Source organism: Chrysochloris asiatica, unplaced genomic scaffold (assembly GCF_000296735.1).
Source record: "Chrysochloris asiatica unplaced genomic scaffold, ChrAsi1.0 scaffold00125, whole genome shotgun sequence".
NCBI classification, from domain to species: domain Eukaryota; kingdom Metazoa; phylum Chordata; class Mammalia; order Afrosoricida; family Chrysochloridae; genus Chrysochloris; species Chrysochloris asiatica.
Genome location: NW_006408643.1, coordinates 905299 through 932107, shown reverse-complemented (window position 1 = coordinate 932107; position 26809 = coordinate 905299). Strand labels below are relative to the sequence as shown.

General features: G+C 48.6%; 1 protein-coding gene and 1 pseudogene across 1 annotated transcript in view; one reads left to right on the top strand and one right to left on the bottom strand.

Moving 5' to 3' along the window:
- Positions 1–17411, bottom strand: part of LOC102811265 — a 23370-nt pseudogene extending 5959 nt beyond the window's left edge.
- Positions 17412–19584: 2173 nt separating this feature from the next.
- Positions 19585–26809, top strand: part of FBN3 (fibrillin 3) — a 93972-nt gene continuing 86747 nt past the window's right edge. The window contains exons 1-7 of the mRNA XM_006868999.1: positions 19585–19730; positions 19828–19910; positions 20672–20770; positions 20882–20977; positions 21179–21274; positions 24508–24705; positions 24833–24958. Coding sequence (XP_006869061.1) covers positions 19585–19730; positions 19828–19910; positions 20672–20770; positions 20882–20977; positions 21179–21274; positions 24508–24705; positions 24833–24958 — 844 coding nt within the window. The remainder of the gene's footprint in view (positions 19731–19827; positions 19911–20671; positions 20771–20881; positions 20978–21178; positions 21275–24507; positions 24706–24832; positions 24959–26809) is intronic.

The following is a 26809-nucleotide window of genomic DNA, read 5'->3' as shown; positions in this document are numbered from 1 at the left end:
CGGGCTGCGAACCTTAAGGTCAGCAGTTCGAAACTACCAGCTGTTCCACGGGAGAAAGATGAGGCTTTCTGCTCCTGTAAAGATTTATAGCCTTGGAAACCCTATACGGGTCGCTATGAGTCAGAACTGACTCTATGGCATGTAACCACCACCACTACCACCTTTAGAAGCTCCGGTGATGCGCTGAGTAAGCATTAGACTGCTGAATGCAAGGTTGGCTGTTTGTTCTCACAGCCCCTCTTAGGGAGGAAGATGAGGCAGTCTGCTTCCATAAAGATGTGTTGTTGTTGTTGTTGTTGTTAGGCACTGTCAAGTTGGTTCTGACTCATAACGACCCTCTGCACAACAGAACAAAACACTGCCCTGTCCTGCGCCAACCTCACGATCGTTGCTGTGTTTGAAACCATTGCTGCTGTAACTGTGCCAATCCATCTCCTTGGGGGTCTTCCTCTTTATCTCCAACCCTCCAGTTTACCAAGCATGATGTCCTTCTCCAGTGACTGGTCTCTCCTGATAATATGTCCAAAGTATGAGAGACAAAGTTTCACCATCCAGGATTCTAAGGAGCACTCTGGCTGTACTTCTTCCAACACAGATTTGTTTGTTCTCCATAAAGATTTATGGTCTTGGAAAATCTAGGGTGTGGTTCTACTCTGTCCTATAGGATTACTAGCAGCTGGAATCAACTCAATGGCACTTAACAACAACGCATGCAATCTTAAGTTTTTATAAGCCGTATTAAAAAAAAAAAAAAAGTAAAAACAAGCAAATGAAAAATACTTATTGTAAGAATATATATAACAAAACATTTGCCAGCGCAACAATGTTTACATACGTAATTTAGTGCCATCGATTACATTCGACATGTTATATAACTTTTGTCACTATCTTTGCCTGAATTATTCCACCACTATTAACATTGGAATGCTCACCACAGGTCAATGGTTCAAATCCACCAGCTGCTCCTCAGAAACCCTATGCAGGGTTGCTATGAGTCAAACTGATTGGACAGCATTTAAAAACAACAACAACATTAATGTAAACTCAGTGTTCCCTGAGTGGTGCTTATTCAAGATATTCCATATACGTGGGATCATATGGTCCTTGTCCTTTTGTGGTTGATTTATTTCTCTCAGAATAATAGTTTCAAGGTTTATCTGTATTGTAGCGTGCGTATCAGGACTTATTTTCTCTTTATGGCTGAGTTATATATAGTCTATTGTATGTATATATGTATACTCATGTGTGTATCTATATGTCTGAGTCCTGGTGTGGCGCTACAAGATAATGTGCTGGATTGCAAGGTCAGCATTCAAATTCACCAGCTGCTCCTCAGAAACACTACACAGGGTCACTAAGAGTTGAAACAGACTTGATGGCACTTCACAACAACAAAATATATATCTATTTCAAGAGCAAAGATGTCAGCTTGAGGACTAAGGTGTGCCTGACACAAGCCATGGTATTTTCAATAACCTTATGTGGAGGGGAAAGCTGAACAGTGAATAAGGAAGACCGTAGAAGAATTGATGCTTTTGAGTTGTGGTGTTGGAGGAGAATATTGAAAGTGCCATGGACTGCCAAAAGAACAAACAGCTCTGTGTTGGAAGAAGTGCAGCCAGAGTGCTCCCTGGAGGCCAAGATGGCCAAACTTTATCTCTTGTACTTCAGACATATTGTCAGGAGAGACCAGTCACTGGAGAAGGATATCATATTTGGTAAGGTGGAGGGTCAGAAAAAAAAAGGAAGACCCCCAACGAGATGGATTGGCCAAGTGGCAGCATCGATGGATTCAAGCATGGCAACAGTAGTGAGGTTGGCCCAGGATCGGGCAGTGTTTCGTTCTGTTGTGCATAAATAAGGTCGCTATGGGTTGGTACCTACTCGATGGCACCTAACAACAACAACAACTACTTCGGACATACTATCAGGAAGGACCAGTCCCTGGACAAGGACATCATGCTTGGTAAAGTAGAGGGTCAGAGAAAAAGAGGAAGACCTCCAATGAGATGGCTTGGTACAGTGGCAGCAGCAATGGGCTTAAGCGTAACAACAATTGTGAGGTTGACGCAGGACAGGGCAGTGGTTCATTCCATTATGCACAGGGTCGTTATGAGTCGGTACCTACTCAATGGCACCTAACAACACCAACAACATAGATCTATTTCTATATGTAGTTGTTGTTGTTACGTGCCTTGGAGTCAGTTCCTACTCATAGCAACCCTGTACAGGGTTTCTGAGGCTGTAAATCTTTATGGGAGCAGAAAGCCTCATCTTTCTCCCACGGAACAGATGATAGTTTCTAACTGCTGACCATGAGGTTTGAAGCCTGATTCGTAACCACTACGCTACCAGAGCTCCTCTATAAGTATATGGATATATGGAGTCCTGGTGTGGTGCTGTGGGCTAATGAGTCAGACTGCAAAGTCATTTGAACTGCAAAGTCAGTGGTTCAAGTTCACCAGCTGCTCCTTGGAAACCTACACAGGGTCGCTATGGATCGGAATCGACTCGAAGGCACTTAACAACAACAAAAATATGGATATATAGATATACATGTATGTATATGGTCTGTAATATACATAAGTTAACTGCCCAGAAGATGAGCATCTTCAACCTACCAGAGACACCTAGGAAGATAAGTCTGGTGATCTGCTTCCAAAAGATCACAAGTATAGGGCAGCTCTAGTCATCAAGCAAGGGTCATCGCGTGTTGGAATCAACTTGTGGGCCATTAGCAACAGTAAGGATGAAATTGTAATACTATAATTTGTAATATGTAGCCCAGTGTAACTAAGCGGAATCCTGGTACAGCACTGTAGGGTAAGCTCTGGACCGCAAAGTCTGTTTGAACCCTAATGTCAGCAGTTAAAACTCACCAGCTGCTCCTTGGAAACCCTATACAGGGTCTCTATGAGCTGAAACTGACTCAGCCCAGCACAAATAACAATGTATCCAAGCAGTGTTTCACTCTGTTGCATGATGCCCCCTAACAACAACAGCAACAATGTATCCAAAATATTATTATTTCAACAAGCAACCAGTATTTGCAAAAGCATCCTGAGATGGGGCTTTTTGTTTTTTACACTGAATCTTTGGGATCTGTTGTGTATTTTAAACTTGCATAACTCTCCACTGGCCTTGTTTCAAGCGTTCATTAGGCAAGGTCAACCAGAGAACCTTTAATAGACTGCGCTGCTCTGACGACAATCTGTGGGAGGACGTGAGCGCCCCCTCGTGACAGATTCTACTAACTCCGTCCCTCTTGGCAACTGGAATTCGAGGGTTGTGTCCACCGTAATGTCCACGGTAAAAGTGCTGGGCTGTTGCTAACCAGAAGTGTGGCGGCTTGAGTCCACCCAGAAGCATCTCAGAAGAAAGCCCTGGAGATCGATGTCAGACAAATCCTCCATTGTAACCCTGTGAAACGCAGTTCTAACTGACACACATGAGGAATGGACTCAACTAAAGTAATTGTTTTTTTCTGTTGACAACTTGGTCCTCAAACATAAATCAGATTCCATGTCTCCTTGTCTAACACCCTCCTTGGCTCCCTGCTGTCACCAGGACTTATCCATCCTCCTCAACGTGGCTTTCAAAATCCTTCTCAAGCTAACTTCTTCTCCACAAGCAATTGCTTTTCATTCACTCAGCAAATGTTTACTGAGTGCCCAGGGGGATGCCCTGGCACACATCTGAGCGCTTATAAAGTTGCTAAGTGGAAGGATCTCAGCTTTCCAGCTCTGGCAGTCCCACTGTATCCTTGGGTCTGGGGTGTCTCACGTGACCCCATCCCTCATGGCTTTCTCACAGGATTATTGTTGTTAAGTAACGTCAAGTCAGTTCCAACTCACAGCGACCCCATGTGTTACAGATTAGAACTGTTTCATGTGGCTTTCTTCTTTTTATTTTGATATTTTATTGTATTTTTGATGAGAGTATACAGCCAAATAGGTTCCCATTCAACAATTTCTACACCTATTGCTCAGTGACATTGTTACAACAGTCTCATTGTATCCATCCTGGCAGTAATCTTTTCAGAAGCAAAATGCCAGTCCTTTCTTTCACAGCACCATTGGGTAGGTTTGTTGTTAAGTAGTTTAGGTTACTAGTTCAGCACAAGCTGTGTTACCTGGGGACCTCACTTAATAATGTCAGCTGAACTAATGGCCGACTCCAGGACCTTTTGGGGGTAGGGCAGGAAGTTGGGAGTGAGCCTCAGTCAGCTGGGGAGTTGGGGGAAATGGATTGGACAGTGAAAAAAGAGACTGAGCTAATAACTGAACAACTGGGTGTAGACAGCAGGGCTGGGGGGCAGGTCCCCCCCCCCCCCCCAGCAGGAATAATCCACACATGGCCTGGTGGTCCCAAATTTTGCAGAACATGCAATGACAGCCCCTGATGGATCACCCATGCTGTTCCAATAGCTAGGGCTCCCCCAACCTCAGCTCTGGCTCTTCTCTCCCTTTGTTCCTGTGTTTCGGCCCTCTGGGCATCTAGCCCATCTGCTTCCCTCCCACCTGCTGTGCTCACTACCTGTCTGCTCTCCTGTTACCTCAGTTGAGTGCTTCCTTACCTGGCCCTGCATGAGAGAGACCATCCCTGCTGCCCTCCCCTCCGCCCCAGGAGCCTTGCTCTCATGGTGCTGACCCCAGCTAGAATGTGCGTTCCCGGGCTCTCTGCTTTGTTTGCTGTTGTATCCTCCAACAACTGGATAGTGCCTGGTACACAGCTGGTAGTCAGTAAATGCAGATTTAAGAAATGTCCCCTTTACCATAATATGGAGTCCTGATGTGGCGCTGTAGGATAGGCACTGGCCTGCTGACTACAAGGTTAGTGGTTCAAGCTCATCCTTGGAAACCCTACACAGGGTTGATATGAGTCAGAACAAACTTCACAGCACACAACAAGACCATAACATACCGCAAGAGTCTGTTACCACTCACTTTCCTGCCTCCAGTGCCTGGTATATATATAGTGTGTGTGTTGGGGAGGGGGGGCAGGGTTGTGTGCCATCCAGTTGGTTCAGACTCCTAGCGATCCTGTATAGGGGTTCTGAAGCTGCAAATCTTTACTTTCTCCTGAGGAACGACTGGTAGATTCGAACTACTGACCTTGCAGTCAGCATCCTAGCTCATAATCCATTATGCTATCAGGGCTCTTTTGGAGTCCTGGTATGTTGCTATGGGCTAATGCATCAGACTGCAAAGTCGTTTGCACTGCAGGGTCGGTGATTCAAGCTCACCAGCTCCTCCTTGGATACCCTACACAGGGTCACTATGGGTTGGAATTGACTCAATGGCACTTAACAACAACAACATCAGGGCTCCTTTGGTATACAGTAGACACTCAATGTTGTTTGCATGACTATCCCCTGGATTCCGATACGTTGCAGGAGGATAGGACCTGAATCTGTGTCTCTTCTCCTTCTGGTCCTCAGCGTCTGGTACCCAAAGCCAGCTCACTGCCATCAAGCCATGCAGACCCCCAGTGGTCCTGTAAGGGTTTCAGAGACTAAATCTTGATGGGAGCAGACATCTGCTTTCCTAAGGAGTGACTTGTGGGTCTGAACCACCAACCTTGCTATTAGCAGCCCAATGTCTAACCTATATTTGCTAAACTAATGGTTGGATGATTATGACACCTTACCAGAGAGTAAGGTCCCAGTCTGTTTCTGTTTACCTTCCTGTTCTGGTGTCTGGCATATAGTTGTTGTTAACTGCCATCAGGTTGGTTCAGACTCGTTGCAAACCTGTATTGGGTTTCCAACGAGTGACTGGTGAGTTTGAACCCTTGATCTTTGGTTCAAACTGACCTTATAGTCCATTGCTTATCCTACAGCACCACACCAGGACTCCTACTGGGTATACAGTTGTTGTTGATGTTGATAAGTGCCATCGAGTCGGTTCTGACCCACAGCAACCCTGTAAAGGGTTTCCAAGACTGTAAATCTTTATGGGAGCAGAAAGCCTCATCTTTCTCCCACAGAGCGGCTGGTAGTTTCGAACTGCTGACCTTAAGGTTCGCAGCCGGATTCGTAACCACTACACTACCTGTATACAGTAGGTACTCTATAAATGGTTGCTGCAGAAATGGACCACAGGTCTGGGTCACTGGATACCAGTCTCTAGGAGTTCTGGTGGAATTAATTAACCAGGGGATATTTCTGTCAGTTTGTGATCGGAGCCAAACCAGCTGTTTCTCAGGAACGTTACACAGAGTTGTTATGAGTCAGAACCCACTCAACAGCACTTAGCAACAATTATTTGTTGAGTAGAGGATGGTGGAACCCTGAGACTATGCCCTAGGTCACCCTTCAGCTGTGGAATTTAATTCAGTCCTGAGGCTCAATTCCACACCATAGAAAGGCCAGCCATCCAAGATGAAAAGGGCAGGATTTATCTAAGGATAGAATGCAGAAGAGCTGGGAAAGGAAGAGGAATAAAAACAAGAAACACAGTGAGGAATTTGCCTGAGTGACGTTACCCTGAACAAATTACAATAACTGAGATGAAACCAGCAGCTGATTTGTTGAAATAAAGATGATGTTCTGCTCTGTAAACCTTCATTCAGTTCAAAATAAAGTTGGTGGTTTCTTCATGTGTATAAATTGCTGAATGAAAAACTAATTTGCTCTGCAAACTTTCACCCAAATCACTCTTTCTGAACTGACCCAGAAATATTGCCAAGATGTGGAAGAGGCAAAAAAAAAAAAAAAGAGGCAAGTACATTCCTAACACGACTATTCACAACAATCAAAAGTAGAAACAACCCACATGTCCACTAGTGAATGAGCGGGAAAGCACAATGTGGTTCATCCATGCAAGGGAATCCTATCCAGCCATAAAAAGGAATGAAATACCGAGGCATGCTGCACTGTAACTAAACCTCGTGGTATGTGGATTGAATTGTTTTTTCCTCAGAAAAACACCTGTTGATGTTCTAGCCCCTTGGTACCTATGCATGTGAGCTTATTTGGGGAAACAGGATCTTTCTTTAAAGATGTTATCAGTTAGGTCCCCTGATTTAGGGTGAGTCCTAATCTCATCTGAGTGCATTAAAAAGCTATTAAATTGACTCCAATTTAAAAGAGCCCCAAGTCTGTCAGAGTAGAACTGTGTCCCCTAGGGTTTTCAGTGGCTGGTATTGCAGAAGTAGATTGCCAGACCTTTCTTCTGAAGTGCCTCTGGGTGGATGTCAATCGCTAACCTTTGACTTAACTACCAAGTTTATTAACCACTGCACACCCCAAGGACTGCCCCTATATGATTGGTGTCCTACAGAAGAGGAAAATAGACACAGTGAGACACACAAGGGGAAAGATAGAGTTTGTGATAGTTCGGGTTTTGCATCAATTTGACTGGACCAGGATTCCCAGTTAGTTGGCAGTTGAGATGTGCTGACCCTCCACTTTACCAATCATGCTGTTTTCCAGGAACTGGTCCCTCCCCTAGTAACATGCCCAAAGTATGAGACACAAAGTCTCTCCATCCTGGCTTCTAAGGAGCATTCTGGTTGTACTTCTTCTAACACAGATTGGTTTGTTCTTCTGACAGTGCATGATACTTTTTTTTTTTTTTCTTAAATGTTTTATTGTGAATTATATGATCATTTACATGGGAGAACATTAGTTTTACATTCATTCTATCGTATATCGTCTCATTGCCATGGTTACAATCCCCTCCATGCAATCCTTCCCCCCATACCTCCCAGGTCTTCAGCACACCCTCTCTGGATCTAAAGTCTCCAGCTGCTCCATCGCTCCACATCATCATCTCTGGTTGCATCTCAGGTATCACTGCTTCTCTGGCTAGGGTCCCGCTCTCTGCTCTTCTCCCTTGATGGTCCTAGGGACCTCTGTTCCTAGACTGAAAAGTTAATCACTACCCTCCTTGCTATAAAACGTCTACCTTTACATTTCCGACCCTCACAATCCATCCTGATAACATTTATTCTCTATTGTATCACAAGAGACCCGTCTGCATTTCATTGCATCAGCCCCGCCTAGTCAGATCGAATACTACTCACAGAGATTCTACCTTCCTCCAGGCCCTCTGGATCCAGGTTCCCTCTTGAAAGCTTGTAAGCCAGTCACTTCTTGCCTTTGTAGGCCCCCGCCTCCCATTTTGGGTAGCCAATGTCCAAGTTGCCCATCCCTGTCTACTCTGTGTGTGGAGAGGGTGGGAGTGCATGGTACTTTGAATTATCTTCTTCAACACCATAATTCAAATGCATCAATTCTTCTATGGTCTCCCTTATTCATTGTATACAGGTGCTTTGAAGTAAAACAGAATAATCTGTGAATGGATCAGAGACAGACAGGATCTCTTACTTTCCTCTGCCCAGGAGAGACAATGATGGGAATGGGGAAAACTTCCAAGGATGTGGGGGAGCCCTCAGGCCTCGTGGCCTGGTTCAGATCTGCCCATGCACTTTACTGGCTATGAGAGATTTGGCAGCTCAGGGCCTCAGTTTCCTCATTTGTCTAGTAGGGACTGTGACTCATCCTGTTTCTGGGTTCTTTAGTATCCAATCCCATGAAGAGGCCAGGGAGACCCCCAGGGCCCAGCCTTAAACTGGGGGCATCTTTTATCCCTGCTCCTCCCTGGCTCTCCGCCCTCCCAGGCCCTCTATTCCCCTGGCTTCACTCCCAGGCTTCCTGCCAAATTCCTCACCCTGTGCTCCATCTTCCCTGAGCCAGCTGCTTCCTGTGCTCAGACAAAGAAGGCTCTGTCTCTGAGCCACCCTGGGCTAAGAGGGCCAGTGGCCCCAACTCCACAGATGGCAGGCACCTCCCCCACCCCATGTCTCTTTGTCCCCAGCCCTGCCCAGTGCTCCTGGGCATGACCCATCCTCCTGATCCCATTTCTTCCTCCTTGTTGTTAGCAGCCATCAAGCCATGACTCATGACAACTCCATGCACAGTGGACTAACGAAACACTGCCCAATCCTGTACTATCTTCTCAATCACTGGTCTGCCCAAGTCCATTGCTGAGGACACTGTGGGTTTATGTGAGAGCCCTCCAACCTTGGGGGCTTGTCTTCCAGTACTATAGCAGACAATACTCTGTTGTGAGCCATAGACTTCACTGGCTAGTTTTGGGGAGTAGATCACCAAGCCTTTCTTCCTAGTCTTAGTCTGGAAGTTCCACTGAAAGCTGCCTACCATAGTTAACCCTGATTTTACTTGAAATACTGATAGCATAGCTTCTAACATCACAGCAACATGCAAACCACCACAGTAGGACACAGAAAATCAGACAGGGACTTCTGGGGGATGGGAGAACTCAAAGTGACCTTAATAAGATGACAACCATGGAGACTTCAGGATGACATCAATGGTGTGACACAAGCAGTTAAGTGCTTAACTGCAACAAAAGGTTGGCAGTTCAAACCCATCTAGATGCACATCAGAAGAAAGGCCTGGTGATCTGCTTCTGTAAGGTCATGATCTTAAAATCCCTGTGGAGCACAGTCCTACCCTGACACACAAGAGGTCGCCATGAGTTGGAATAGACTCGACGATGATTGGTTTTGGTTTGTTTAGAAAGATGATGTTGTTGTTATTGTTAAGTGCTGTCGAGTCGATTCCGACCCATAACGGCCCTGTGTAGGATTTCCAAGGAGCAGCTGGTGAGCTTGAACTGCCAACTTTGCAGTTCAAACGACTTTGCAGTCTGGCTCATTAACCCAAAAGACGATAGGGGACAGGTATTGATGATTTAGTGACAGAATTCTTAGGTTCTATGTGAGGACCCAGGTTCAATTCCCTGCCAATGCAATCCATGTGTAGCCACCACCCACCCATCAGTGGAGGCCTATGTGTTTCTAGGATGCTGAACGGGTTTCAGGGGAACTACCTGGTAGCGTAGTGGTTGTGAATTGGGCTGTGAACTGCAAGGTCAGCAGTTCGAAACTACCAGCTGCCCTGTGGGAGAAAGATGAGGCTTTCTGCTCCCGTAAAGATTTACAGCTCGGAAATCCTGTATAGGGTCGCTATGAGTCGGAACTGACTCCACGGCACTTAACAACAACAACAACCAGACCAAGACAGACTAGGAAATAAAGCCTGGTGATCTCTTTCAGAAAAGCAGCCAGGGAAAACCTTATGGACCCACCGGAGATGCTGGGGATGGTGAAGAACCAGGAGTTGTGCTCTTGTTCTTGGGGGCTCCAAGGCTAATGCAATGGCAGTTAACAAAGGACAATAGGGCCACAAGAGGCAACAATGAGGAGACAAGATAACAGTGATAGGTAAGGCTGGAGGATAAAGACACAGTGCAGAAGTGACAGGTGACAATGGAATGGGAACAGGGAGGAGCTGGGAAAGCAACTGGTGATGTTGTAACAAAAACAAAGGACTAGTGTAAGAATAGTTAAGACTTGTGGTGACAAGGTAAGTGACAGGCAGCCATGTGCGGCCATGGCCGGTGACAGCTGAGAGACAGTACCTGGTGACAAGGGACCTATTCCATCTTCTCTGGCTACCAGTCCACCCCAGGGGCTGGAATTCCTCTTACCCCCGAGGCAGAACCTCAGGTCCCCTTTCTCCCTGCTCCACTTGCATTGAGGTGACACATTTCCCATCCACCAGACACCTCTGCCCAGACTTTGACAGATACTGGGTGGAAGAAGGGGGCCCACAGGACCCCATTTTGCTGCCAACAGCCCCAGTGTCCAGGATCAGCAGGATCAGCCTGAGACTAAGGTGCAGAGATGTCAGAGCCTCCCGGGGCAAGCCACTAAGAAGCACAACAGACCTTGAGAAGTATAGGGACACTATACTTTAGTGTACCATCTTTAGGTTCTGAGTTCAGGGTGCCCTCAGGCCTCCCTGTCTCTCTGAACTGCTGGCAGCTCCAGGGGGTCCTTGACTGAGGGTTGTAGCATCGTTTCTCTCTCTCTTCCTCCAACTTCCCTCTGGGTGTCTCTGCATCTTCCCTTTCATAAGGACACCACTGGATGGAATTAGGACACTCCTCAGATAGGAGCTCTTGTTAATGAATTGCAAGAGACTCTACTTCCAAGCAGAATCATTCTCACAGGCTCCGAGGGTTAGGATTTCAACATATCTTTTGAGAAACACACTTCAGTGAGTTTTGGATGGTGTCTTTGTGGGACCAGATGTGATTTGGTCCCACATGCATGTACAACCTCCAAGCATGATTCTCCAGCTTTGTGGGGAAACTTCATTGGACCAAGTGTTTTTTCTGCTGAGACAGATCAGTGTTGCTTCCTGTCACTCACAGTTTAGGCTCCTGCGTGGCAGATTCAGTGGTGACACACAGTGGTTGTCGTAGCAATGGTGCATGAAGGTGACAGGGCACAGGTGTTACCCACAATGGGGTAATGGGTAATACCTATGGCAGGCATCTGGACTATAGGTTGTCTTGTAAACCTTCGGTGTGGACTGTACCTCAATGTAAAGAAAACAAAAATCCTCACCACTAAACCAATAAATAAGGAGCTCTGGTAGCGTAGTGGTTACGAATCGGGCTGCGAACCGGAAGGTCAGCAGTTCGAAACTACCAGCTGCTCCGCGGGAGAAAGATGAGGCGATCTGCTCCCGTAAAGATTTACAGCCTTGGAAACCCTATTCAGGGTCGCTATGGGTCGAAACCGACTCGACGGCACTTAACAACAACAACAACAAACCAATAAATAACATCATGATAAATGGAGAAAAGGTTGACATTGTCAAAGACTTCATTTCGTTTGGATCCTCTATCAACACTCACGGAAGCAGAGTCAGGAAATCAAACAACATATTGCATTAGGCAAGTCTGCTGCAGAAGATCGCTTGAAAGTGTTGAAAAGCAAACAGGTTTGAAGACTAAGGTGTGCCTGACCCAAGCCATGGTATTTTCAATAACCTCATATGCATGTGGAACTTGGACAGTGAATAAGGAGGACCATAGAAGAACCAACACATTTGAATTATGGCGTTGAAGAATATTAAAAGTACCATGGACTGCCAGAACAAATCAATCTTACAAGAAGTACAACCCGAATGCACCTTAGAAGCCAGGATGGCCAGACTTTGCCTCTCATATTTCAGACATATTATCAGGAGGGAAAGAGTCCCTGGAGAAGGACATCATGCTTGGTAGACTGGAGGGTCATCGAAAAAGAAAGAGACCCCCAATGAGATGGATTGGCACAGTGGCAGAAGCAATGGTCTCAAGCATAGCAATGATTGTAAGTTTGGCTCAGGATCGGGCAGTGTTTCAGTCTGCTGTGCATCAGGTCGCTGTGAATTGGTACTGATTTGACAGCACCTAATAACATCCAGAAGGACTGGTCCCTGAAAAAGGACATCAAGCTTGATTAAGTGGTGGGGCAGCAAAAAAGAGGCAGCCCCCCAACGAGATGGACTGACAGTGGCCACAGTAATAGACTCAAAGTATCAATTGTGAGGCTGGTACAGGGCTAGGCAGGGCTGTTGTGCATAAGGAGCTGATTTCACAGCACCCAACAACAACATCCTGTAGTAGATGCATGATAACAAGGACCATGGAACAGAAAGTTGATGATGGTGTACGATTGACAAGGAGATGGGGTGACAGGCTCTGCCCTTGTCATCCTTCTGGGCTGGCACTGTGATGCTGAAGGGGGACTGAGAGCCTAAACATTCCCTCTTGACAATATGACAGAGTAGGGTACCACACGGTCCGCATGGCCACGTCAGTGATGGGCAGTGATGTAGGAGGCTAACGTAACAGTACCACTGGAGTGCAGGCATCATGTGATTCAATCAGACATCATGTGATGCACACTAGATGGCTTGATGTATCGAGTGAGGGTACAGTGACAATAAGAACTGTCTACTTGTTGAACCATGTTCCCTAAAAACATGTGTTATAAATTCTAACATCCCTATCTGTGGTTATAACCCCATTTGAGAATGGGTTGTTTTTGTTATGTGAATGAGGCAGGGTTAGGGTAAGGGTGTGTTTTGAGTCAGTCACTCATAAAAATATCCAAGGAACAGATTAAGCAAGCAGAGATGGGTGAGGATAGGTGGCAAGCCACATACAGAACCAAGAAGCTGAAGCTGAAGTGACAAGAGCTTCCCACAGAGCCTTCTAGAAGAGCTGACAGCCTGAATTTGGACTTCTGGTCTCCTAAACTGTGAGAAAAATAAATTTCTGTTGGTAAAAGTTAAAAGAAAAAGAAAGCTCACTCTTTGCTGTCAGAGAACTTTCGGGGTCAAAGACTTTCGGAGTTAGCATCTCACCTCCTTTTTATTATTATTTTTTCCTGTGTCAATGCAACACTTAGTTTTATTTATCTTTGATGGAAATATTAACAACAAAATGTATACCACTTCAACAATGTCTACCTGTACAATTAACACTGGCTACATTCTTCCAGTTGTATCATTTTCTTTTATTATCAGTATTCATTCATCTATTTATTTGTTTCAAGTTTTTTTATTGTGAATTGAAGTGAAGGTTAACAGACAAGATCATCAGTTTTACAGTCAGCAAACCACATGCTTTGTTTCATCTCAGTGATTACAAATCCCCTCCACGCTACAACAGTGGCACCATCTTTCTCAACAACTTTTTTCATATGATTTCACCATTGTCATCACAAATTCACTGCTCCCTAAAATGTCTTGTCTGTCCTTTTGAGTTGCTGCTGCCCATTTGATCACAAGTAGATGGATCTTTATAAAAAAAAATAACAGCTCTTAGTACAGACATTCTTATCTAATTAGGTAAAACAAGAAGAAAAAGATTTTCACAACGGGACCAATAAATCAATATCATGCTAAATAGAGAAAAGACTGAAGATGTCAAGGACTTCACTTTGCTTGGATCCACAATCTGCACTCAGGGAAGCAGCAGTCAAGAACTCAAATGATGCATTAGGCAAATCACCTTCATTTCTTTTATCTGTTTTTTGTTTTGTTTTTTCCATTAAAAAAAATTTTTTTTATTGTGAATTGAGTGACAGTTTACATGGGAGAGCATCAATTTTACACTCATCATTTCATTGTGATGATTACAATCTCCTCAATGCATTATGTTCAACAGTACTGTCTTCTATTCCGTTTTATTTTTGTTGTTGTTGTTTGGTGGGGGGGATGTACACAAAAACACTCAGGAATATATTATAATTCAAATAACCAAAGGACACATTCTGCAAGCCTGCCTTCTGGCCACCAACACTCAGCCTTTCTCTTTCCATGAGTCTAGAGTCCTCAGCTGCTCCCTCTCTCCATGTCCCCATCTCTGCCTCCATATCTGGTGTTGCTGCATATCTGGTCCCACATTCTGCTCATGCTCCTCTTCCTTGATGATCCTAGGGTTTTCAGTTCCTGGACTGTTAAGATTAACTACTCCCCCATTTTTGTTACAAAAGTTCTACCTTTGTAGTTGTGACAGTCATAATAAGTCATGATAACAATTATTCACTACTGAATCATAAGAATCTTATCCCCATCTCTTTTCACCAGACCCTCTAGACAACATGAAAACTATTCAGTGGGGATTCTACCTTCCCCACATACTCTTATACTAAACTACCTCTTGAAAACTTGTAAGCCAGTCACTTTATGCCTTTATTGTCCCCTTGTTTTAGGTAGCCAATTTCTAAGTTGCCTGTTTCTATTTACCCTGTACACAGAGGGGATAGGATTGATACTTGATGTGAACAGTCCTTCGCTCTCAGTTGACCATTTCCTTTATCTTTGATGGCCTCCCCCAGCACTTAGGGAGAACAGGCATGGAGACTTTTAAAACTGCATTAACCTCTCTTCTGGTAAAAGCTTCTTCCTGCTTTGCTTTTGTAGTTTCAGTCATGCTGTGTCCCTGGAGGGGGAATGTCCCTTCCCCTGTTCCACACACACACACACACACACACACACACACACACACACACTTGACTGACTCTTGGCCACCCAGTGTCTCTGTCCAATGCCCTGTAAGAAGTTCTTACTGGCTGATGACCTGGCCAGGGTGGACCTAGGCAAAGTCAAGGAGGTAGAGAAGGCACTAGGGGAGTTGGGAAGAGTCTGGGAAGGACTGACAGAGATATCCCAAGAAGCTGGTCCATCCATAACAGCCCCTGGACCCCTCCCTGCCTGAATCCCACCTCTGACACTGCTGAGCCACCTTGACCCTGGGGTTTCCTCCCTGGCCCCCTGCCCTCCTCAACCCTCCGGACTGCTCACAGGTCCCAATGACACTCTTCCCTCAACTGGGATCGTCAGCTTTTTCCCCAGTCTTTCCTCAAAGTTTCCCTCTGCGGCACACTCCTAGCCCAGTCCAGCGGCCAAGATGTCCTCATTCATGGCTCCTTCCGTGATTTGGAGGAGCCATCTCCTGGCCTCTGCTCACCACTCCAGCCTCCCTCTCAGCAGCCCCTTCTTTTTCCCTCCCTCAAAGCTAAACAAAACAAACTGCTCTGCTGTTTGGATGGATTCCATCTCATGGTGATCCTATCTCATGTGACTGCTCCGCAGGGTTTTCTTGGTTGTAATCTTTACAGAAGCAGATCAGCAGACCTTTTTTGGTCATGACACCCCTGGGTGGGTGAACCACCCACATTTAGGTTAGCAGTCTAGTGCTAACCATTTTTGACACCCAGAGACCTTCCCAAGGCTCAAGCCCTGCTCATTTCTGGCATCTTTCTTTGTTTGTACTATTTCCTCTGCCTGCCCTTCCCTCCTGTTTTCTGATTTGTTTTTCAGGAGCACTGTGGCTCTGTAGGATAAGCACTAGACTGCTAACCACAAGGTTGGCAGTTGAGTCCACCAGCTGCTCCTGAAGAGAAAGATGAAGCTTTCTGTTCCCACAAAGATTTACAGCCTCAGAAAACGATTAGGGTCATTATAAGTCAAAATTAACTAGAAGGCATTTAGCAACTGAGACTTCAGGAGACCTGGTAGTACAGGAATTAAGCGTTTGACTGATAACCAATAGGTCAGTGGTTCAAACCCATCAACCGCTCTGAGGGAGAAAGATGTGGCAGTCCACCTTCATGAAGATGACAACTTTGGAAACACTATGGGGCAGTTCCCCTATGTCCTATAGGGTCGCTATGAACTGGAAACGGACTTGATGGCAGTGGTTTAGGGTTTTTGGTACTGACACTTCCCAAGTTCCTGGGTGATGCAAATGGTGAACACATTTGGCTGCTAACTGAAAAGTTGTAAGTTTGAGTCCACTCAGAGGTAGTCCTTTGGAAGAAAGACCTGGTGATTTAATTCTAAAAGATCACAGCCATTGGAGACCCTATTATGATTAAATGCCTTCGAGGATAAGTGGTTCCTACTCAAGTGACCCTGTGATGGACAAGCTAAGTGAGCTCCAGTGGCCTCAGTTCAATCATCTGTAAAATGGGAACTATGAGAGGACCTTCCTCAAGACACTGAATGAGATAATGTATTGGAAACCCTTAGCACTGTAAGTACCCAATATCTATTCAATCTCAATGTTATTTGCTATTGGTGCTGTGGGTTAATGCGCTGGACCGCAAGGTTGGTTTGAACCACAGAGTTGGTGGTTCAAACTTACCAGTCGCTCTTCAGAAAACCCTATACAGGGTCGCTATGAGTCGCAACCAACTTGACGACACTTAACAACAATAACAGCAACAACAACAAAAGTGTTACAGGGAGCTATGATCAGCTTTCAAAAGGGAATTCAGGAAGGAAACTAACAATCTGGAAATAAACTAGTAAGGAGGGGATTTTTCAGCTGGGCTTTGCCGTATACACAGGAGTTTGTTGGGTAAAGTAACAGCTTCAAGTCCAATAAACATCTGAGAGACCCAAGTTAAGGTTCGCTTGAGGTGTCTGTTCCCAAAGGTGGGCAAGTAGTGGAGAAGCCTAGAATTTTGTTTGAGGTGTAAACCCGACAGTGAACTGAAATTCTGAAAGTAGGACTTCTTTGACAGGTGGAGAAACAGGCCCAATGAGATTCAAAAATCTAGACTTTTATGCTCTTACATGCTCCATTCTGAGAATCAGTTCAATAACACAGACTTCCCCCCCCCCAGGAAATAAACAAATAAATAAATATATACACACATTTTTAAAAAAACATTTGCTGAAAATACATGCAGCACAACATACATCTATCAATTCAACAACTTTACACGTACAATTCAGTGACACAGACGACCGTCTTCAAGTTGTCACCTTTCTCATTCCCCTTTCCCGAACTGTTACTTCCCCAGGAACATAAACTCAAAGTTCCTAAACTTCCTGTCTAACTTTTCCACGATGTTCAAGTTCGCGCAAAGCTTTGCCTACAAGTTTAGGGGCCTCTGGATTTAAGAACCAAAGTTTGGTAAAGCATTCAGCCCCCAGGTGAGTTTTCAACTTTACCCTTTGCATTCTCCTCACCCGTGGGAAGGCTTCCCAGGTGAGTCCAGGCCACTCCAAATCCGAGTCCCATCTCGCGCCATCTCCAGCTCAATTTCTCCTAGGAAACCCTAAGCTCCTACAACCCCCGGCTCCACGCGCTCCCCAAACCCCATTTCAATTCCCGCACTGGTTCGGCGTCCCACTCCAGCTTTCCAGCCCCTCAGAATCGCGCTCGGAGCCCCAGGCCCTCCTCCAACTGCAGCCAGCCCCTCCCTCGGCTCCGAGCCCCCCGCCTCCGTCTCGTAGCTTTGAGGTGCAAACACACCCTCCCCCAACTCTTCCCGCCCCCACCTCCCCCAAGTGGCTGCTCGGGGCCCGGAACGCGGCGGGGTGGGCCTCTGGCCTTCGTGTTCCCGCCCCAAGCCTCCGGGCAGCGCCGAACCGGCCCTCCCGCGCGACCACCCGCCGTGCCGCCTCCACGCGCGCCCGTTCGCAGGTAGGGAGGGTGCTGGCGCTGCGGGGCCAGTGGGCGCGCCGGGCGGGGCCCGCCGGGGGGGAGGGGAGAGGACTCCTTTGTTTGCAGCCGCAGCCCCGGGCCCAGCCCCCTCCCCTCTCCGCGCCGGAGTGGGGTGCGGGGTCCCGGAGCCCAGCTGGGAGCTCGGCCCGGATGGGCGGCGGCGCGGTGCACCTCGCGCTCGGACCCGCAGGTGAGGGCGGAGCCGAGCGTGCCGGGGATCCCGGGGCCGGCGCCCTAGTTCTGCCCGGCGGAGACCGCGGCTCGCGGGCGCCGGGGCGCTCCCTCCGAGTCGACGGAGCCCTGAAGCCCCCTCCCCGCCCTCGCAGCGCACGCCACCCGCGCTCATTCATTCGACCCACTCCGGGGCGGCGGGGGAGTCCCGAGGCGGGAATGGCAAAGAGGGCTCCGCGGGACCGGAGGCTGCCTGGAGAAGGTGCCTTCCGAGCGCAGACCGACCTGAACATCTCCGGGTCAAAAAGGGGGCGCGCCTTCCTAGTCGGCCTACTAGCTCCCCACACCCCGGCAGGGTCTCTCGCTTCTCCAGGGATCTTGGGACCACCCGGACTGTCCCTTCTACGCCTACCGCACGTTCTCCACCAAACTCAACCTCACAGACCACTTGTGGCTTGTTGCCCCCAAGTATTCCGCTTTCACTCTGCAAAACTTTGCCTGGATCATGACCTCCCGAGGAGGCGGCCCTGTCCCCATCTCCTTCCTCTCTCCCACCTTTCCAATCCCAGGAGAAACGCGTGCTGCCACATCCTCTTCCCTTCCTCCCTGCTGCTTAAGCTTAAAACAAACAAAAAACCCAACAATCGGGGCCATTTGTGTGTTACTGAGTATAATTGCTACAGAGGGTTTTCTTGGCTCTAACCTTTACAGAAGCAGATTGCCAAGCTGTTCTTCCGCAGCACTACTGGGTGAGTTCCAACCCCCAACTTTAGCAGTTGGGTGCAAACCTTTTGTGCCACCCATGGCCTCAGCACCTACTCAGTCCCTTGACTTGCTCCTCTGTGAAGTGGGTGAATGGGTGACTTCTGAGCTGCACTTTCCCACTCTGCCCAGTAACCCTGCCTCTGTCCATCATGGCCTCAGTGGTTCTTAGTGGTTCTCACCACCAACCTCAACCCTTCCTTCAGCCCGTAACAGGGGAACACACCCTTCCCTGGGCAGAATGCTGGGACGCTCTCCTCCACTTCCGGTCCAGGTCCAGCCTCTCCTTATCCCTGGAATCCTTCCCTTCCTCTCCCTCCCTCTCCTGGCCGCCTGCCCCAACCTCTCACCTGCTTGTGTCCCCTTGGGCCTAGAGCCCTGCTCTAGCCACCTGACACCTGTCTCTCACTTTGTCCCTCTCACTTAATTACCTTCGACAGTCTTCTATTACTTGAGATAAGTTCCATTACACAATCACAAACTGCCACAAAATCCAGCTCCAACTCCTCTCCACACACTCAGCAACCTTCTGTTTTTCCTCTCTCCAGCATTTTCTGACTGACTCCATCACATCTTACCTCCAGGAAGCCTCCTTGGATTGTCCAGCTGCTCCCAGGTCAGGGGAGAGGGGCTGCCCTAGTTCTTCCCATCTGGGGTAACCCTCCCCCTGCTCCTGGTTCTGCCTGGTGGCCAGGGGTTTTCTGAGAACTGTGTGTTTGCCTGGGGCAGACTCACTTCCTCTCTGTAGCCTCCAGGGACCAGTCTTGGCTTCAGCGGAGCTGCGCTTGGCTAGGAGAGGACTAGTGTCTTCACCATGACTCCAGGCTCTCTGGCGCCACTCCTGCTGGCCTGGGTGGCACTGTCGTGTGTGGCAGGTGGCCAGGGCCACTGGGATGGAGCTTCAGAGTCTCCAAATCTTGGACGAGTACAGAGGCGAGGTGGCACACGTGTCTTACAGGGGTGTGTGGTTCTCTGGATACTGAGAAACCCCCCGGGGGAGGGGGCTGGCTGGACACTCACCAGTCATGGTCTCACCTTCCCACGTGCTCTCCCGAAGGCCAAATGTGTGTGGCTCTCCCTTTCACACCTACTGCTGTCCTGGCTGGAGGACGTTGCCTGGTGGGAACCAGTGTGTTGTGCGTGAGTGTTCTGAAGGTGGGGGTGTGGGGAGGAGAGAGTGGGCCCCTGGATCTCTTATCTACCATCAAGTCCAGCCCTTTTTCTTTATTTTTTAAAAAAGTAGAGCAGTTTTAGGTTTATGGAAAATCTAGAAGGTTCCCATGCATCCTTCCCTTGCACCTTGTTCCTCCTGTTGTTGGTTGCCATGGAGTCTGAATGGTCCCTCTAAGTGTGGAAGCTCCCTGGTAACGTGTACGGCATCCTAGCAACAGATGAATCTCCACTTGACAGACAAGTGGTGGACGAACGTGAGATACCGTGTCGGGGGTCAAACCCAGATATCCTGCGTGGAAGGCGAGAATTCTACCACTTCAGTACCTTCTTGCTTGTATTATCAGCCCAGTTGTGAAGTGGATATAGTTGTGGATGAAGGAGTGCTGAACCCCAGGAATGGCCCCTGCCTCTGTCCCACACTCCCGGTCACCATGCCACGTTTGTTTCCTTTGCCTGACAATGTCCCTATGTCTCTAGAATCTGACTCCACATCCAAGAGACTCCCCCCCCCCCCCGTACCCTCCCAGTGACCCAGCACCTCTGTCCCCTGTCACTAGGGCCCAGAGCTATCTTTCTCCCCAGAATGGCCACAGCCTGGGTCTGACCACTTGCACAGCCCTGCTCTCGAGTCAGGGGATAGTCCACATGCACAGGGACTCTGGATGCAGGACAGGAGATGGTCCAGGATCGGGCCTGGCCCTGACCACTGTCCACTCTATCTGTTGCAGCTGTCTGCCGGCACTCCTGTGGTCAGGGGTTCTGTTCCCGGCCCAACCTGTGCACTTGTTCAGACGGATCGCTGGCCCCCAGCTGTGGGGTGAGGCTCGGTGAGCAGGCCAGAGCCTCTGGGACGGAAGGAGAAGGTTCCAGATTTCCAAATGGCACTAGGGGTTCCAGTTGGTTCCTGGTTGCAACTGACCATGGGTCTCTGTTTCCAGGGGCAGGGTGCAGTGTGAGCTGTTTGAATGGGGGCAGCTGCAGAGGGGAGATCTGCCTGTGCCTGAGGGGCTACATAGGCCCTGTGTGTGGGCAGCGTGAGTACGCCCTGGAGGCTCCCACTCCATTGGTGCACCCACCTGCCCACTGCCCATGGAGACTCTTCTGAACTGGGGTTTGAGGGAACACGCTCATGTCGCAGTCTTGTTGGGTCTGGGCCCCGCCTTGGGGATTCCAGCCCAGCCTCCTGTGCAGCTTAGGGGTCTCATGCCTCCTCCCCACCCCCACTCCATCCACAGCCATCTGTGACCGAGGCTGCCACAACATGGGCCGATGTGTGGGGCCCAACCTCTGCGCCTGTGTGTATGGCTTCATGGGACCACAGTGTGAGAGAGGTACCAAACTGGGCTGAGGAGGTTGGGGAGGCAGCCTGTGAGACACATGGAGGTGGTGGAGAGTCTGACTAGCCCCCTTCCTGCTGTGCCAGCTCCTGGGATAGTTCCCAGATGTTCTCAATGGTATCCCCCAGAAATGTGGTTTGGAATCCTAACCTTGTACCTGAAGGAAGGGTCCTAGTGGCACGGCAATTAAGCCCTTGGCTGCTAACTGTAAGGTCGATGGTTCAAACCCTTGAGAGAAAAACTTGGTGTGGAGTTCTGGTGTGGCGCTGTAGGATAAACAGTGAACCACAAGGTTGTTTGAATAGCAAGGATGGCAGTTTGAACTCACAAGCCGCTCCTCCTCAGAAACCCTATACTTAACAACAGCATTCAGTTCTTGTTGATTACAGCTTTGGCAATCCCATGGGGCAGTTGTACTCTGGCCTAAAGGGTTGCTGTGAGTCCACTTAGCTTGCTGACCATGAATCCACACTCTGGGGGGAGATCCTTGTCTCTTTCTCTTCTCCATGTTCCTTGGAGATTTCCATATGACGTCTGTTCTGCCTCCATTTCAGTCTAATCTGCTCTTTTTATATCTCAAAAGTGTTTAGGGTTAAGATACTCTGGGCACCTTATTAACATAATAGAGAAATTGCTTGTTCTCAAATGGAATTACTCCACGTGGTATCCCATTGCCCTTGTCCTCAGTCAAGATTGTTGCTCTTGAGTTGGTTCCGACCCACAGCGACTCTGAATAGGGTTTCCAAGGAGCAGCTGGTGAGCTTGAACTGCTGACCTTGTGGTTCAAACTGACTTTGCAGTCCAGTGCATTAACCCACAGCGCTACATTACATACAACATGTATTTTTTTTTTTTTTAATTAAATGTTTTTATTTTGCATTGAGTGAAAGTTTACAGGGCACATCATCAGCTTCACATTCAACCATTCATATAGCTTGTTTCATTACATTGATTATTATCCCTGCCATATATCATCAGTTTACAGTGTTTCTATCCCCTTTAGCTTTTTTTTTTTTTTGGGTGGGGGGGGACTTGGCTTATTGGAATTTACAGTCTCGGCTTTTAGGGGAGGTTTTTACATTTGTCTGTGGATATCCAGGGCTCACGTATGAGATTACTAACAAGCATTACTGAATAATCAGATGAGGGACAGTTTGTTATGTCTACTAGGTGGCTAGAGTCTGATACAACATGTATTTTGAGGGACACAGTCTGATCCCAAACTAGCAGTGTGAGCAGTAATACTGCTTTGTGCAATAATGTGCCTTGTGACAGATAGGATGTATGGGGGCAGGCTCCCTGCTCTGTGCTGGTCGAGGAGGCAGCTGGATGCTCAGGTCATGGGGCTAAGAAGGTGGCATCAGTCGTCACATCTGTGTTGTGTTGGTGTGTGCCATTGAGTCAATTCTAGCTCATAGCCATCCTATGTTGTTGTTAAGTGCCATCGTGTCGAATCTGACCCATAGCGACCCTGTATAGGGTTTCCAAGGAGCAGCTGGTGAGCTTGAACCACCAACCTTGCAGTCCAAATGGCTTTGCAGTCTGGTGCATTAACCCACAGCGCCACCCCAGGACTCCCTATAGGACAGGGTAAAGCTGTTCCACAAGATCTCCAAGCCTATAATCATTACGGAAGCACACTGCCCCCTGCTCCTCCCATAGAATGACTGATGGGTTCAAACCCCCAATGTTTTGGCTAGTCGTTAAGTGCCGTAGAGTTGGTTTCTTGTGGCGCTGTGGGCTAATGCATCAGACTGCAAAGCCGTTTGAACTGCAAGGTTGGCGGTTCAAGCTCACCAGCTGTTCTTCGGAAACCCTACACAGGGTCGCTATGGGTTGGGATCAACTCAATGGCACTTAACAACAACAACAATAGTATTTCCAAAGAGTGACTGGTGGGTTCAAACCACCAACCTTGTGGCAGTCCAGTGCTTATCCTGCAGTATTACACCAGGACTCCTTTTGGCTAGTAGCCAAGTGCTTAAGCAACTGCGCCATCAGAGCTCCTGTCCTATTCATAGGGACTGAGAACAGGCAGATGGAAGGGGGTGAGGGGCAAAAGGCGAGAAAAGGGTTTGGGCATTTAAGGGTGGGCAGAAAAAAAAACGGAGCTCACAAGAAGGTACAAAAGAACTGGGCCAGTGGTGTTGGGAATGTGCAGGTGGCGAGGAACTGGTGCCATGGGAGTACCCTTTAAAACCCAGAAGCCCAAGAAAGTAAAGGGGCTAGCGCCCTGTGACTGACACCCAGGTGGGCGGTGCGGAGGGCAGAGTCTGGTGATATAATGGTGTAGGGGGGAGGTGGCGTGCTTCTGTGGCTGAGGCGAGGGTGGAGAGGGTGTAAGGAAGATCTGGAAGTTGGAGGGACTGGGATCATCAGGAATTGAGGTGGAACAGACTTGGGACGACTGAGAGGAGGTGAGGACCAATGGGGCAGGGTGAAAGAGGAGGCAGGGGTTGGGGGTAGACAGTGACGGCCCAGGAGAGAAGCCAGGCTGGTTGTCCAGGGGTCCAGGTGCTGAGTGAATTAGGTGAGATTCTGGGGACATCTGAACCAGATATCTCTGAAGCCCCTCCTCCATACAAACCCTGAAGGAGCTGGGGGTTGCCTTCATTTCTTCTGGGAGGGGTTCCCCTTGGTCGAGTTCCAGCCCCGTTATTGGAAACATCTGGAGATCAGAGATGGGAAGTCACATCTGGGTCTTATACATGGACAGGGCGGAGCGCAGAGCCAAGCAGCAACATGGCCACCTTTGGTTCATAAGGAGGTGGATGATGTAGTGTTCGGAGCCCAGAACTTTTGGGTACATGCTGGGTCTGAGAGATTTTCCAGGGTCAGGCGTGTGATCTCTAATGGGGCACACTTTCTAGTGGGACACCCATGGCTTCCTGGCCAGACCCAAAAGGAGAGATGAGCTTCGGGGAGAAAAAGGGAGCACCATACATGCCCTGGGCTTTGTGGGCTGAGAGACCCCTGGTTTCCCTTGGAGGTTGTTTGGGGAATGCTTTGGAGAGAAAGAGTTTTGCAGGGTGAATAGGAGTTTGTTAGAGAAGAGGAGGAAAGTCGTTTTAAGAAGGGGCACAGCATGAGGAAAAGCTTGGTATGGTTGGTGCAGGGAGGCTGGAAGGGCAGCATGAAAGGTAGAGGCCTGACTTGGGGCTGCAGGGATGGAGATGCTGGGGCCCAGAGGCCACGGACCAACTGCCCACACTCAAACCTCCCTTCAGACTACCGGACTGGGCCCTGCTTTGGTCATGTCGGCCCTGAGGGGTGTCAGCACCAGCTGTCGGGCCTCGTCTGCACCAAGGTGCTCTGCTGTGCCACTGTGGGCCACGCCTGGGGCCTCCCGTGTGAGCTGTGTCCTCCCCAGCCGCACCCCTGCCGCCGAGGCTTCATCCCCAATGTTCGAACAGGGGCCTGCCAAGGTGCGTGGTAGGGTCAGGGAGTGGGCTCAGTGGCCCTGAGCTACCAGGGCTGAGTGGGGGGCTCTGGGCAGCCTTGGTTCCTCTCTGTAACAGCCCTCTCACCCCCTATTGGCCGTCACCCCTGTAGATGTGGATGAGTGCCAAGCCATCCCAGGCCTGTGCCAGGGGGGCAGATGCATCAACACCGTGGGCTCCTTTGAGTGCCGCTGCCTGGCAGGACACCGGTTCAGTGAGGGTGCTGCCAAGTGTGAAGGTGAGTGACACGGAGGGGATCTCTTCTGTCCTGGGCTGCCCGGGTGCCCCTGCAGGGAGGAAGAAGGGCAGGCCTGCAGGGGACCCAGGACTGATCGGGAAATGTCCTTTCTCAGATGTGGATGAGTGTCTTCATGTGCCTGGTCTCTGCCCCAGAGGCAACTGTGCCAACACGGTTGGGAGCTATGTGTGCACCTGTCCCCGTGGCTTTGTCAGCAGCCTGGATGGTACCCACTGCCTGGGTGAGCCGGGACCAATAGACCCAATCCGCCATCATCTATCTCTACGATGGATACCGGGGCCCTCTAGTCCTCCAATTTCTACAGCCACCTGCCTTTCTAGACTCTTGTCTCCATCCCCTCTGCCTCTTTGCTCTCATAGACCCTCACCTCTGAACCCCCTTGGCCAGATCCATGCCATTTGGTTCTCTGGTTCCTTGTAAGTCTCTGGCTCCACCCCCATGTGTCTCTCAGTCTTTGAGCCCCTCTAGCCCTCTAGCCTCCATTTCTATGCCCCCTCAGCCTCTCTGGGTCCCTGTTTCTATGCCTTTTTCTGAGGATTATCCGAAAATAAGTGCTTCCTCCCCCCTGTCGTTTTTGAGATAGAGAAACTGAGATGCAGAGAGGCTGAGGGGAATGGCTTGAGCCAACTCAATCAGTCTGGGCCAGTGGATACTTAACACCCAGCTCCTGGACCCCAGCCAGAGAGGGCTTTTTTGTGCTGTGCCCCTAACCCCTGGGTGCCCACCCTTCCCTCTGAGGCCCAGCCCCCGGGGGAGGGGGGGACTCCCAAGCATTGGAAGTTGATGTGGTCAACACTAGGGACAGGCCCCCTCAGGCAGGGCTGGAAATAGTGTGTTTGGAGTTTGGCCAGTGAGCTGTGGCCAAATCCAGAATTTCCAGGCCTCTGCCTCTGTGGCCCATCATAATGGCTTCAAAGTTCCTCTGGACACGCGTCTCCTGACTACTAAGTGGCCAAGCCTGGGTTTGAACCGAGGTCCGGTTACATCTGGACTTTGGTTTTAGAGTTAGGCCCAGGTTCAAATTGCTTGCTGACCTGGTTGGAAATTCGTTAACCTTGGGCAAGTGGCTTCACCTTTCTGGGCCTCAGTTTCGTGTTCTGTAAAATGGGGCTGATAACAGCTCCAGTGGAAGAAAGGTCTGGTAATCTGCTTCTGTAGAGATGTTAGCACTCAGTTCTACTCCATCACACACGAGGGTGCCAGGGAAACAGGTGTGCCTTGGATTTCAGAGTACACGCCTTTGGGAATTATAGCAAGGGTCAGCTATGCCACGGGTATTTTAAATACCAGCGGGGTCACCCACAGTGGACAGGTTTCAGATGAGCTTCCAGATGAAGACAGATTAGGCGCAAAGAGTGACGAACTACTTCCGAATATTTAGTCACTGAAAACCTTATGAATAGCAGAGAAACACTGTCAGATACAGTGCTGGAAAATGTGCCCCTCAGGTTGTAAAGCACTCAAAATGCAACTGGGGAAGAGCTGCCTCCTCAAAGTAGAGTTGACCGTGATGACGTGAATGGAGTAAAGCTTGTGGGAGTAAAGCCCACAGGACCTTCATTTGCTGATGGGGCACAAGTCAAAATGAAGACAGACAGCTGTAAACATCCATTAATAATCAGAACATGGAATGTACGAAGTATGAATCTAGAAAAATAGGAAATTTGTTAAAAATGAAATGGAATGCATAAACATTGATATCTTAGGCATTAGTGAACTGAAATGGACTAGTATTGGCCATTTTGAATCTGACAACCACGTAGTTTACTATGCCTGGAATGACAAATTCAAGAGGAATGGTGTTGCATTCATTGTAAAAAAAGAGCATAT